The 14,238-nt window shown below is 39.5% G+C and overlaps 1 protein-coding gene across 1 annotated transcript in view; it reads right to left on the minus strand.

Annotated features, from left to right (window-relative positions):
* MUC2 (mucin 2, oligomeric mucus/gel-forming) overlaps positions 1–1,789 on the minus strand; it is a 52,192-nt gene extending 50,403 nt beyond the window's left edge. The window contains exon 1 of the mRNA XM_061464245.1: positions 1,720–1,789. Coding sequence (XP_061320229.1) covers positions 1,720–1,789 — 70 coding nt within the window. The remainder of the gene's footprint in view (positions 1–1,719) is intronic.
* Between the last annotated feature and the right edge of the window lie 12,449 nt (positions 1,790–14,238).

Below are 14,238 nucleotides of genomic sequence, written 5' to 3' on the forward strand. Positions count from 1 at the left end.
GCTGAACATTGAGCCATTGACCACAACTCTTTGCGTGCGGCCATCCAGTCAGTTCTTTGTCCACCGAGTAGTCCATCTATCAAATTGGTTTCTCTCCAATTTAGATACAAGGATGCCGTGTGGGACAGTGTTGAACGCTTTGCAAAAGTCCAGACAGATGACATCAACTGCTCTACCCCTGTCCATCAGTTTGTAGCCCCAAAATAGAAGTCCACCAAATTGGTGAGGCAGGATTTCCCCTTAGTGAAGCCATGCTGGCTGTCACCAACCACCTTGTTGTTTTTCATGCATATCTCATAATCCTCACTGAGGTGAAGGAACTTGTCTGCATGAGGTGCGGAAACTTAACCCTCTGACCACTAACAAGATGGTTCATCAGTGCAATGAGATGCTTTACCAAACACATGATTTTATTCTGAATCACAGTATTATTTTTAACGGTATTAAATATTTCTAAGAGCTATTTTCTTCTCTGATGCAACATGCACTAAAATGAAAACAAAGATAGGAAACCAAGGAACTACCACTCCTACTCTGGAAGGCAAATAGCTTATATGTACTGAAAGGATTTGTATGCTGCAGAAGTTTTAAAAGAATTCTTTCTTTAACTAACAGAGTAGTGATTTCTATTGTTACCAAATAGAAATTCTTCATAAGATAAGTCAGAAAATAACCATGGTAGGAGACAAAAAAAAATTAATTTTGCAATAGCAAAAGATGAAGCTGATTATGGTATTTGTTCCTTTCCCAGCCATTTGTACCAACAAATAATACAAATGAACACAATAAGTGATAAATCTCAAGATGCTGTAGATTAGGGGTAAACATAAAAGCTGAGCATACCCGAGAAGCTTGCCAAGGTATCAAAAGCACACATGCCGCTCACCTTCACAAAAGTATCTTGCAGTGTTTAATTTGAGAAAGCGAAACTATCAAGGGGACCTCTAAGTTATTGTACTTTGATGGCATCAATCATACCAGATATATCCAGAAGCTGATATGCTTCTTTCCCAGAATGAAGGCTACATAGAGACTCTCCCACAACTCACAGCTGGGACAAAAACCACCAGATAATGCTTTCCTCCCATTGCTAAATTCAAGATGCAGCGAGCAAGACCAACATCCCAAACATGATCATGGCTCAAAATTCATCACCTATTCCTCCAAAAATAGCTTTCAGTATGACAGCTCCATTTCAACACTTCAAACAAAGTTGATAACAGAGTAAATTAGAGCATTTACAGGATTATTAATGTCCTGAATGACAAAATCATCTTTGTCCAATGTTAGTATATTCACTTTTAAAGAAAGCACTTATGTCATTCCAAACTAACAGAAGGTACAATTGTCCACTTTCTTCATTGATGTAACAATGAACCTCCCAAACTCCCATAGTTGCTTTCTGCCAACTAAGTCCAGTCATACCTAGGAAAGCCTCAACACATTGAAAGAAAAGTAACACTGAAAATTTTTCCAAGCACCTCAAACTAGAGATGAATGCAGTAGATATTGGTACTAATCTCTCCAAAGACAGTAGTATCTGCTTATGCTTGCTGAGCCATGTAGCCTCAGTATTTGAAAGTTTAAGAAATTTGAGGCACCTTAAAACTCCAGTGCATTATTTAAATGCGCTGCCTCTTTCTACCTCTGCATTGGTATTTTAATTCTCTCCCTCTTTTCCACGAGGCAGTCTGCTACCATTTAATTTCTAGAGCTTACCTTTTCTTATTTCATTTGCATAGGAAAGAGCCAGCCAGAGCATAAAAAGGCTGGCAACTCTTAGCCCCATGGTGGGTAAGGTGGGTGAACTGGGAACTTCACTGAAACCTTTTCTTTATATAATATCCACTGATGCAATTGATTCTATCACAGGGGAGGAGATACAATGGGAGGAGGAAAGAGGAGGAGTAAAAAAATAGGCACGATATTTACAGAAGATAAGAGGTAAACAGACAGGTATTTTTCACCATAAATGAAGGAATTCAGTATACAGGAAATGGTATAATATTGATTCAGTAATCATGCAAATTTTTATTGCTTTGTTTCACCTACAGGATTCTATGCTTTTAAATTCTTCAGATGCTCATGCCAAGTTTAACCTCAGTAACTCCTATAACAAATAGTAAATTTTGAAGTGGCTTAACAAAGAAATTCCTTGAAGGAAGTTTAGGATGATGTACCCTCAAATAAAGGCTTCAGACCCAAAGGATTTTTCATTTTTGCCTATCATGAAGAATGATTTCTGTAAAAATTAACTGATGCTTGTGAAGCTCCTTGTAGACCATAGTAACAGCTACAAATAAAAATGATACATCATGTCTTATAAAATTACTCTGCAGGCAACGGTTAGATTCCCTTCATTTGTAAAGCTCCAGTGAGCATCTAAAACAAGGTATACAGCACGTACTGCATATTGTGCCCAAAACATAATTGAGATGGGGTGACATGTAAGTTCAAGGAATTCACAGCAAAAGAGATGCTCTACTGAACATTGCCATGGTGCAACAGAAAGTCCATCAAAAAGGTTGTAAGAGATGACACCATATTAAACTTGGGGGGGAGGAAGGGAGGGAAAAGTAAAGGTAAAAACATTACTGTCCAGACTGAATAACAAATGTTTACAGACAGAATCCCTCTAAACAGCTTGTTCATTCTTACCTTCTACATGAATGATAAATTTACATACTACTGCCTGTCATCAGAAGCTACTAAAGCTATAGGGTTAGCTTTGCTTTGTGCAGAGGGTTCTTGGGAGAAGAAGAAAGCAGAAAACAGAACCAGAAACCAGATCAGAATGCAGCTTCAGAAATACGTCTCCACATAAACTGTATTTTACACTGAAAAATTCTTTTGAGGTATTTCTGCAATTCTCTTCAGAAGACAAAACACAGGCTCCTTGAAGTAAATTACACTTATTTCAACAGATCTTTTAACATGGCTGCTTCCTAGCACTAACATGGTTTACATTTTAAAGCACCCAGGCCAGGCTCTATATTTTCTCATGAAAAGTTTCTTAGTGCAGTGTCCAGAAATCTCCAATACTCTTACCTGTTCAGAGTGTTCCTCACTTCAATTGCTCAAATTAAAAGTAGACCATTAATATTTTGTAAAACACCAGGAAAACTCTTCACTTGGCCCCTTTGGCTGCTGTAGTCAATTAGAAACACCCTTTTATCATAAAGGCATGGTCTTCAGCAGTGGTTTTCTTTTATTTGCTATTTTTTCTCCAGTACAGCCTTGTCTTAACCTGAACATCTTCCTCTTTTCCCTGAATACATCTCAAAAGGTTTTAGACCTTCTGCTTTTCCTGTTAGGGATACAGGAAAGAAGATGTGCACTTGTCTCACCCTTACATAGGGTATCATTCACTTAACACTCATGATAGAAATGAAGTAGTCACCCTTTATTCCTTTGGGATTTTATCACTAGAAGAATATACAATTTATATTCCTTCTTGGAAAATAAATTCAGTAATGACCACTAAGAACAAACCATTTAGAGGAAGAAAAAAGAAGAAACTGTCTACAGAGACCTTTCCCTGATGGTTACTTTAGCAGATCTACCTTCTTATGAAACCTCAGAGACATCTCCCATCTTTGAAATTTCTTTTAGGCCACAGAATTTTTAGTTCAGAAATGCTTACTAGAAATATTTAGAAGACTCCTGAATGACTTTATTTTGAGCTTTTCTTTTCCTCTATGTGTTTTCCAGGCAGTCTCCTGTTTGGAACTACTATTGCTCCAGAAAAAGAGCCCCCATGACTTAATTCATATACATTCTTTGCAAACTGCAACAGCAACTCCATGTACACAACAGATCTGATCCCTTTTTAGTTTAAATTGGATGTGTATGCTCACAGGTGTAAGTCGGAAACTTGCATGTTTTCCATTCACTTTTTTTTGACATGAAACTTCTAGATCTGGAACTAGCTTCATACATTTTCAGGGACTGAGAAAGGTAATCATCCTTCATATAAAGATGTATCATCCCTCAATTCAATACAGAATCATAGAATAGTTAGGTTTGGAAAGGACCTTAAGATCATCTAGTTCCAACTCCCCCACCATGGGTAGCAACGCCTCACACTAGACTATGTTTATCAAGGCTCTGTCCAACCCGGCCTTGAACACCGCCAGAGACGATGAAGCATTTACCCCTTCTTTGGTCAACCTGTTCCAGTGCCTCACCACCCTTACAGTAAAGAACTTCTTCCTTATATCTAACCTCAACTTCCCCTGTTTAAGTTTAAACCCATTACCTCTTGTCCTATCACTACAGTCTCTGATGAAGAGTCACTCTCTGGCATCTTTGTAGGCCCCCTTCAGATATTGGAAGGCTGCTATGAGGTCTACACGCAGCCTTCTCTTCTCGAGGCTGAACAGCCCAAATTTTCTCACCTGTTTTCATATGCTGGTGGTTTTCTCCTATGCAGGTGAGCAATGCACCTTTCTTTAGGCAATATGCATCAGTCTAACCCTTTGAAAAGGTACTTTGAAAAGTACCACTAAATTTTACTGACTGATTTTCTCTGCTCCAGCTCTGGCCTGCCTGTACATGAAGCACAATTCCTTTTCAGGCTATAAGGTTAAAACAGGACTATTTTCATCTCCAGTCTTCTCTTCCCAGAGTGATCAGAAACTTCTTATTGTCCCTTCATCTGAAACATAGGAAACTGTGACTAACTGTGACATCCTGTTGTGGTTTAAGCTCAGCTGGCAATTAAATATCATGCAGCTTTTGCTCACTCATCCTTCACCAGGTAGGATGGGGAGGAAAATGGGAGAAAAGGTAAAGAGCCATGAGATAAGAACAGTTTAATAACTGAAATAGAAGTAAAATATAACAGAGCAACAACCCACCCCACCCCCTGCCCAAGAACATAAACAGTCAAAACCAAAACCAAGTGATAGACAATAAAATTGCTCACCACCATCTGACCATCCCTGAGCAGTGATCAGCCCATTTCAGCCTGCTCCCCCCAGTTTATATTTATTTATGACGTTCTGTGGTATGGAACATCCCTTTGGCTACTTTGGGTCAGCTGTCCTGGCTGTGCTCCCCCCTGGCTTATGTCCCTCCTCAGTGGCAGAGCATGAGACTGAAAAGTCCTTGATTTAGAGTAAGTAGTGCCCTGCAACAACTAAAACATCAGTGTGTTATCAGCATTATTCTTACACTAAAGCCAAAATGCAGCACTGCATCAGCTACTAGAAAAAATCTTAAATCTAGCCCGGCTGAAACCAGGATGCATCCCAATAAGGAAAAGCAACTTGCCTTTGAACACTGAGACTGCTCTTACAGAATTTGCACTCAAGCTTACATGGCTGTGTTGATCTGAAGAGAAGTGAGTACAGATCCTTATCTTCATAATTCATAAGTATTTGTACTTTTGCTAGCATTAGAAACTGTCCTAAGCTATACCACCTCTGTTTCCTTATTGCCAGAAGGCTAACGATCCTGCCTACCAGCTGCTTTATATTCCTTTCTGAAATAATCAGTCTTTTAGGTAGACTTCATAGCCTGTTTTACTTCATGCTCAGCTACCTTACAGTTTATTGGATTACACATTTTAATCCAGAAGAATCTTAACTGCTAATGCACAGATAGCTCTGCATACATTTGTATGCATTAATTTATTTACCATAAATTGTTTGACAATCTGAAGCAATCAATCCATTTTGGATTCTTTATCATTAGCATCTTTGCTTTAAGCTTACATCGATTCTCAACACATTAGTTGACCTGTCTGTGGAACTTCATGCCATTCATTGCTTCTGGTCATCTTAATCGGAAGTCATCCTCCTCTTTCCAATACCAGGTGTTAACTTGCCATTAATACAAATGATACTTATAATTTTGCATGCACTTCAGTCCTTTCCCAGCAGGGACACTACAACTGAAAATGTGAATTCTAACTGGGTAAAATCTATCACTGTGCAAGTGGCATCACCAGAGCAAGTGGCAACACCAGAACAAGTGATGAGAAGGACTGTTTTCAAATTTAGGTCCCACTGCTGAGTCTAACAGTGGTAGTTTCTTAAAAGTTCCAGAAGTCCATGAGTAGAAATATAATTCCCATAATCTTTCACTGTATGTCTGACCTAGGAACCCAGACACTATTGCTATCACAGCCTATGCTAAAACTCAAAGTCTAAAAAAAAAGTTGATTGCATGGCAAGTCTGTTTGTTACAGCAGCAGATGTAGAAGGAGAGATAAAAAATGTGGTTTGAGTCATAGCTGTGTCAATGCCTTGAATGTTTCCCTACCCTTAAACTTTTATGAGACTATTAAATCTTTCCATCAGCATAGCTAACTTTTAATGTTCATATTAATTGCAGTGTAAGTTTATCTTACAGTATATTTTCTGCTAAAAAGATAACCTACACAGAAGGTTATATTCATTCTGACTCCTATTGCAGAAGAAAATTACCTATATAGAAAATTTGTATTACTTTAAGATAAAATGAAGCAGAGACCTGGCTAGGGTTATTCTTTTAGGAAAAATAAATAATTTTAAAAATAATTTGCATCTGTTTCTATCTGTAATGTATTCAGCAGTCAAGCTTTTATTTAAGGAAATGTTACAAAAACTCACATAGTTTTGATTGATCCTAGGACGCTTCTGAAAATGGGCTAATATATAATTAATTATACTATCATTTTAACCTAAGGTATTCAATTTCTGCTTGAACTACTAATTTCATTGATTGAGCAACTCTTTGGGTAATTTGCATTCTTTTTTATTCAAACAAATACAATGGTATAAGGTATCTGACGATGCTACCTCGCTATAACATTCTCACATGCCCTTCCTTAAATGTTTTGGCATAGAAATTTTACAATCAGCATCCATTTTCCACTCATAATACTTCCTTCTCTTTGTCAGTAGCTCATACTCTGAGACTAAGGTTGCAAAACGTTTCTTCCAGTTAAGTACAAATGCAGATAAACACGTGACACAATTACTGGAAATTAGGAATGGATGTAGTAAGCAATAACTTCAACTAGTAAGCTTTCCTACTAACACTTACCTTCCAGAAAAGGTATGTCTGTGAAAAGCCTCAGCATGACACCTTTTATATCAATACGTATGGAAAAACATTTGAGAATTTAAAAAAAGATTAGAACAGTTGTCCTTTGCTCAAGCATCTGTGGGATTTACTACAGGGAAATGGACAGAGCCAAGAAGAGAAGGCATAGAAAAGACATCAAGGGAGTTAACACTCCACATTCCTTTCTGGCAGTTTTACCTCAGTGGAGTGGTATTTTCCAAATCTTTTATTTTCTTTCTGGGAAACACTGAGAAAAAAAATATGGTAAACAAGGTGAGCATACTTGCTTTAATTGCAATTTTTCTCTACTACTTATATTCTCTACCATCTCCTTGTCTCAAAATTCCTATTGCCACTGACAGTGGAACAATTTTCAGGTTCCAGATGGGAAATCAGACTCACCGTCACAAACAAAACTAGAGAGCAAACCACCCTTTGCTCTTCCCTTCCTTTTTCTGCAGCAATGTATGGATATTTGCTATGAGTTATTTTTTAGCTTTCCAAATCGGGATTTTTAAACAACCCTCCAAATATTACACTGAAACCCTGCTTTACACAGCATATTCTCCTATCTTACAAAATATTTTAACAAAAAAACTGTCTAGTCATTTGGCTGATAGATTAAACTTTTTCCATTTTGCCAAACTCTTGATGGAATGGCTTAATTAATGACATGTAGTCAACACTTCTACTGACCTGACAATTTCATACATTTAAGATTTCATATCAAATAGCTGAGCTAAACAATTTTCTGAGCCATGGCATAACTATGGTGATAGTTCCACAGAACATTACAGAAATTTGAGCTCACTTATATGAACATTTAGCTAAGAGTCTTTAGTCTTCCTCCTCCTACCATCAAATATTACGGTCCTACTGGTACAATTGTCTACTTGCCATAGTTATGGTAAACTTCAGGTTTTCTTCTGTTATGTAAATAAGCAGTTACAGAATTAATAGTGCCTTATGTTGTGTGTGAGAGGGAAAAACTACGTCAAATGCTAGAATATAGCTGATTCATATCCATGTCTTCCAGCTGCCACGAACATTTTCTAACACTACTTTGTAATTAACTTCTGAATCACCAAAAAGACAACATTGTCAATACAAAGTGCTGTATCACAGCAACAGTATGAACTTGGAGAGCTGCTACCTCTGACACAGGAAAGAGAGAGAAGGATGAATTAGATAATCTGAGAAATATTTTCCTTCACACACTTTCATGTTTTGCACAGTTTGTGTTTATTTTCCATGCATTTTCAAAATTTGAATCTGATCAGTCATTAAGGGGCCTTTTGAAAGGAAAAAATATTGAACAAAACAAGGACACAAACTAGAAAATACTTTTGAGCATTCTTTAATGCATTTTCTTTTCAGTTACTGCTTTTTAAAATGACAATTCTCAGAAGCAGATCATCTGCACTATAAAACACCAGCAGTAAGATTTACAGTCCATGCCATGCGGTGATGTATTGCACCTACTAGGACTACCTATATTCAAATTTTGGAAGGGCTCATAAAAAAAATTTGGGAAAAAAAAATCTGACTGTAACTTCAAATTACAGGTACTTGATGTCCAGAAAAACTGTTTTCCAGACTATCAATCAGGATATCTCATAGTTTTGATGTATGTGCCTCCACAAAACTTCTGTCCCAGTATTTAAAACTACAGAATTAAACACACAGCCAGAGATACAGAACCACTAAAGTACTTAGGCAATATATGGACTCAAAAGGACTCCAAATGAGATATACATATCATGAACAAGGAGCGGCCTGGACCAGGAAAGAGAAAAATCTTAAAAAAAAAAAAAAAAAAAGTATTTCTGAATTTTAACTTTTCTGTGCATAATGAATATGGGTGCTTCACAGCTTTCAAAAATAGATCCTTTTCTCAAAATGATGCCAGAGGAGGCTTCATTCTACAGTTCACTGAACAGAGTGAGGGCTGACATACCTTAATCTGTCTTGGGGACTCACATCCATATCTCCTGCGAGAATGTGAGAACACAGCTGGATGACTGCTATAGGTCCCTTCCAACTGAACAATTCAGTTCTAATACCTGAATCCCTGGGCTCTAACGCACTCGCCTCCTTTTGAAACTCTGCAACTTTGCAGAGAATACTTAAGAGTTTTGTTGTTCCAAAGACAAGAAAAGCAGGACCGAGCAAGACTTTACCAAGCAAAAATTAGAGAGACTTGCTGATGAGAAGAGGGAGGAGGGGCGTGGTCTCAAAAGAACCTGCGGATGAAGCACTCTAGAGATAGGTAGGAAAAGCCTCACACTCACAGGCCCTTGCTCTCATGGGGGACTTCAACACCCTGACATCTGTTGTAGAGGCAGTATGGCCCGGCCCAAGCAATCCAGGAGGTTCCTTGATTCTGTGGGCGACAACTTCTTCTGCAAGCAATTGAAGAGCCAACAAGGAGAGGTGCTATGCTTGACCTCGTGCTCACCAACAGGGAAGGACTCGTTGGAAATGGGATGCTCCAGGGCAGCCTTGGTTGCAGCGATCACGATATGGTCAAATTCGAGACCCTCAGGACAGTGAGAAGAACGTGTAGCAAGCTCACTGCCCTGGACTTCAAAAGAGCAGACTTTGGCCTCTTCAGGAACCTGCTTAGTAAGGTTCCATGGGATATAGACCTAGAGGGCAGGGGGGCCCAAGACTGTTGGTTGTTATTCAAGGATCACTTGCTACAAGCACAGGAGTGTTGCATCCCAACTAGAAGGAAGTGCAGCAACAGGGCCAGGAGACTTCCTTGGATGGACAAGGAGATGCTGAGGAAAATTCAAATGAAAAAAGAGGCTTATAAAAGGTGGAAGCAAAGACACGTGGCCTCGGAAGAGTACAGGGATGATGTCTGGGAAGCTAGGGACCAGGTTAGGAAAGCTAAGGCCCAGTTAGAATTAAACTTGGCTAGGAATGTTAAGGATAACAGGAAGGGATTCTAAAGATACGTAGCAAATAAAAAACAGACTAGGGACAATGCAGGCCCCCTCTGGAAGCTCTCGGGAGAACTAACTACACAGGATTTGGAGAAGGCTGAGGTTCTGAATGACTTCTTTGGCTTGGTCTTCACTGGCAAAGGCTCTGACTGCACCACCCAAGTCTTGGAAGGCAGATGCTAGGACTGTGAGAATGAAGACCTAGGGCCCACTGTAGGAAAGGATCTGGTTCAAGACCATCTTAAGAACCTGAACATGACCAGTCCATGGGACCTGATGAGATCCATCCACGGGTCCTGAAGAAGCTGGCAAATGAAGTTGCTAAGCCACTGTCCATCATATTTGGAAAATCATGGCACTCAGGTGAAATTCATGATGACTGGAAAAAGGGAAATATAACCCCCATTTTCAAGAAGGGGAAAATGGATGACACGGAGAACTACAGACCAGTCAGTCTCACCTCTGTGCCTGGCAAAATCTTGGAGCAGATTCTCCTGGAAGGCATGCCAAGGCACATGAAAAACAACAAGGTGCTTGGTGACAGCCAGCATGGCTTCACTGAGGGGAAATCCTGCCTGACCAATCTGGTGGCCTTCTATGATGGGGCTACAGAACTGATGGATGGGGGTAGAGCAGTTGATGTCATCCACCTGGACTTGTGCAAAGCATTCAACACTATCCCACATGACATCCTTGTCTTTAAATTGGAGAGACATCAGTTTGCTAGATGCACCACTCGGTGGACAAAGACCTGGCTGGATGGCCGCACGCAAAGAGCTCTGGACAATGGCTCGATGTCCAGCTGGAGACCAGTAACGAGTGGTGTCACTCAGGGATCTGTGTTGGGACCAGTCGTGTTCAACATCTTTGTTGCTGACATGGACAGTGGGACTGAGTGCACCCTCAACAAGTTTGCCGATGACACCAAGATGTGTGGAGGGAAGGAATGCCATCAAGAGGGACCTCGACATGCTTGTGACGTGGGCCAATGCCAACCTTATGAATTTTAACCATGCCAAGTGCAAGGTCCTACACCTGGATCGGAGCAATCGCAGTCACAGCTACAGGCTGGGCAAAGAAGAGATTTGGAGCAGCCCTGCGGAGGAGAACCTGGGGGTGCTGGTTGATGAGAAAATGAACATGAGCTGGCTGCAGTGTGCGCTTGCAGCCAGGAAAGCCAACCGTATCCTGGGCTGCATCAAAAGGATCATGACCAGCAGGTCAAAGGAGGTGATCCTGCCCCTCTGTTCTGCTCTTGCAACACCTCACTTGGAGTATTGTGTTCAGTTCCGGTGTCCTCAACATAAAATGAACATGGAACTGTTGGAACAATTCCAGAGGAGGGCCACGAGGATGATCAGGGGACTGGAGCACCTCCCATATGAAGATAGGCTGAGAAAATTGGGGCTGTTCAGCCCCAGAAGAGAAGGCTGTGTGGAGACCTCATAGCAGCCTTTCAGTATCTGAAGGGGGCCTATAAGGATGCTGGGGAGGGACTCTTCATTAGGGACCGTAGTGATAGGACAAGGGGTAACAGGTTCAGACTTAAACAGGGGAAGTTTAGATTGGATATAAGGAGGAAGTTCTTTCCTGTGAGGGCGGTGAGGTACTGGAATGGATTGCCCAGGGAGGCTGTGAATGCTGCATCCCTGGCAGTGTTCAAGGCCAGGCTGGTTGAAGCCTTAGGTTGTATGGTTTAGTGTGAGGTGTCCCTGTCCCTGACAGGGGGGTTAGAACTAGATGATCTTAAGGTCCTTTCCAACCCTAACTATTCTATGATCCTATGATTCTAATTCATACATTCATAAAATATAGGTCACTTCTTGGGAATAGAAACGTTGGTATGGATACAAGCCCAATTTTTTTAAGGTAATTTAGAAAGATGTTTCTCACTTTCTGCAAAGAGACCTCCACAGAAAATCTTAGTTGAACATACTACAGCAGAATGTTGCTGATGTGTAAAAGCATGAAATACAGATAACAGTATAATAATCCTCTGCCCGGTCTGAAGAATAGTTACTTTTCCAGCAATATTTCCATATGTTATAAACATTATAGAGAAAAAGTATTTCATAGCAACTCTGTAAGATATGTTTGCTGTAAACAAATAGCTTAAAAAACAGGTCCAAGAGATAAGTGATAGTATCTTTTCTAGTGTCCCAAGACAGACCAGAGTAAAGTCTCCAGCTTAGAATTGTGCTCAAGGTAACTTAGGTTATATGTAAATGGAAAGACCGAGATAGGTATGTAAGCTCTTGAAGAATTACAATATGCCAAAATGTAAATCTTACTTTTGGCCATCACCTGAAAAATTGTTTTCTTTTAATGTTAAATGCATTTGGGAGTAAAGTTTTGCCTTTCTTTGGAAGAAATTTATGGGAAAACAGATATGTCAAAGAACAAAATATTTGCAACTCTTTCATCTCTTGTCCTACTGTCCTACAAAAACTCTGCTTTCACTTTGTCATCACAGGAATCTTTTCATATTGGCTCATTCAAACCCAAGCAAAACCTCCATCTGAACTGACTGAGGATACAGGAGATTTTTATTTGCTACCAACTATGTAAAGGATGGTATTTCAAAAATAGGAAATGCCCATGAAGAAGTGAAACAGTCAAAATAAGGAATGACCTGGTCATTGAAGACAGCATCCGAGAAGTCCAGAACAAATGAATACCATCAGTTAAAACAGACCTAAAAGGAATAGAAATGAGAACAAAAGTCACTTTTGCACTTGCAAGTCAAGGTCAGTAAGAGAAGCACAATTGTGCACATCCTTCATATTTTTTATTCATTCCCTGAAACTAAACTACACCTTCAGTTTTGAGTTTCTCGTGCTTACTGTGTTTTTCTCATGTTTGGAATATGTTTCCTAAAACACACATTTTAACTCCTGACTTGTGGTGCTAAGGAAGAAGACAAATAAGACACCACTGAGGATGATATGACTGCAGTTCCCTTGGGCCCGATGTAAAATCTGAAAAAAAAAATCAATCACTACTTTCACTTCAGATTAAGAGATTAAAAATAATGCTGCAATTTACCTTACTTGCTGGCAGCTCTGATTTACTGGAGAAACAAACATACTGTTAATGATAACTATCACAAGGAGGAGGAAATCAAGCAGTTTCTTGCCTGGCAAATCTAAGTGACCATATGCTACTGATCATCCACTGAAAGTGCAGCCAGCAATTTATCCATGGTAAAATTATTTTCAATTACAAAGGATTTATACATTCTTGTAATCACGGTTCTGTAATCCCTACCGTGTGCCCTGGCCATGGTCCTGACAATAAAACACAGCTCAGGCAAACGGTTTTATTACTTGCTTTTACTGCAAGAGGGGAGTATAACTTTCTCACCTGTGGAGGTGTAGGGCCAAAATACCCACTTAAGTGAAATGGTAAAGTTTATTTGACTTAAACAATTCCACAACATGCTACAATCAAAGGTTTTAAGAACCTACATTAAGCACATGCTGCTAGTGTTTTGTCAGTACTCTCCTGAAAGAAGACTCCAGAATGAGGTATAGTCACTGGCACATAAAGAATAATACATTGCAAGAATGGAGGTAATTCATCACACTCTAAGTACCCTATCCTGTCCATTTCTATTTATGCAACCTCCACAGCCTCTCAATAAAGGTAGTGATGAATACAGACACCTAACAGGGTAACAAAATACTCAGGACAGTCCTATCTCATGTAGCAATGGGATGTTTGATCATTATTCCTTTCACCAAGTCTTTTCCTCAGCAAGACAGAATACAGCATTGCAGTGTTTGTACTACACTCCCACAGTCTGACTGGCTTGAGAAATAACAGAGTAGATGAACACCCTCCAGAAAGCATTTTCAGTCAGTAATTAATTTTATTTCACACTAATTTAAAAGGGCTTTGATTTTCTTTGGGCACTGGTGAGGTTTTTTCCCCAGGTGTATATTTTAAGAGTCCATTTCACCATCTTATTAAAAAAAAAAAAAAAAGTGCGAGAAAAACAGTGCCAGTTCTTTTAAATATAAAACTGCAGTGCATTACTAAGCAGAAAACACTCTGCTCTGTCAGTCTTACTTGCTTTATTTCCCTATTCTGATTCCTTCCTACACTTCTGCCTCTTCCTATGTTGCATATATAATCAATAGTGCATTAACATAGTCCTAACATGTAACATGCCTAACATTAACATGCCTAACAAGCATCTTCCCTGAAGTAGGATAGGATTCTGTGTCTGGAT

This window comes from Pezoporus flaviventris, unplaced genomic scaffold, assembly GCF_033815535.1.
Source record: "Pezoporus flaviventris isolate CSIRO_AGI_PZ_B2104156 unplaced genomic scaffold, CSIRO_AGI_Pfla_v1 ptg000036l, whole genome shotgun sequence".
Taxonomy (NCBI): Eukaryota; Metazoa; Chordata; class Aves; order Psittaciformes; family Psittacidae; genus Pezoporus; species Pezoporus flaviventris.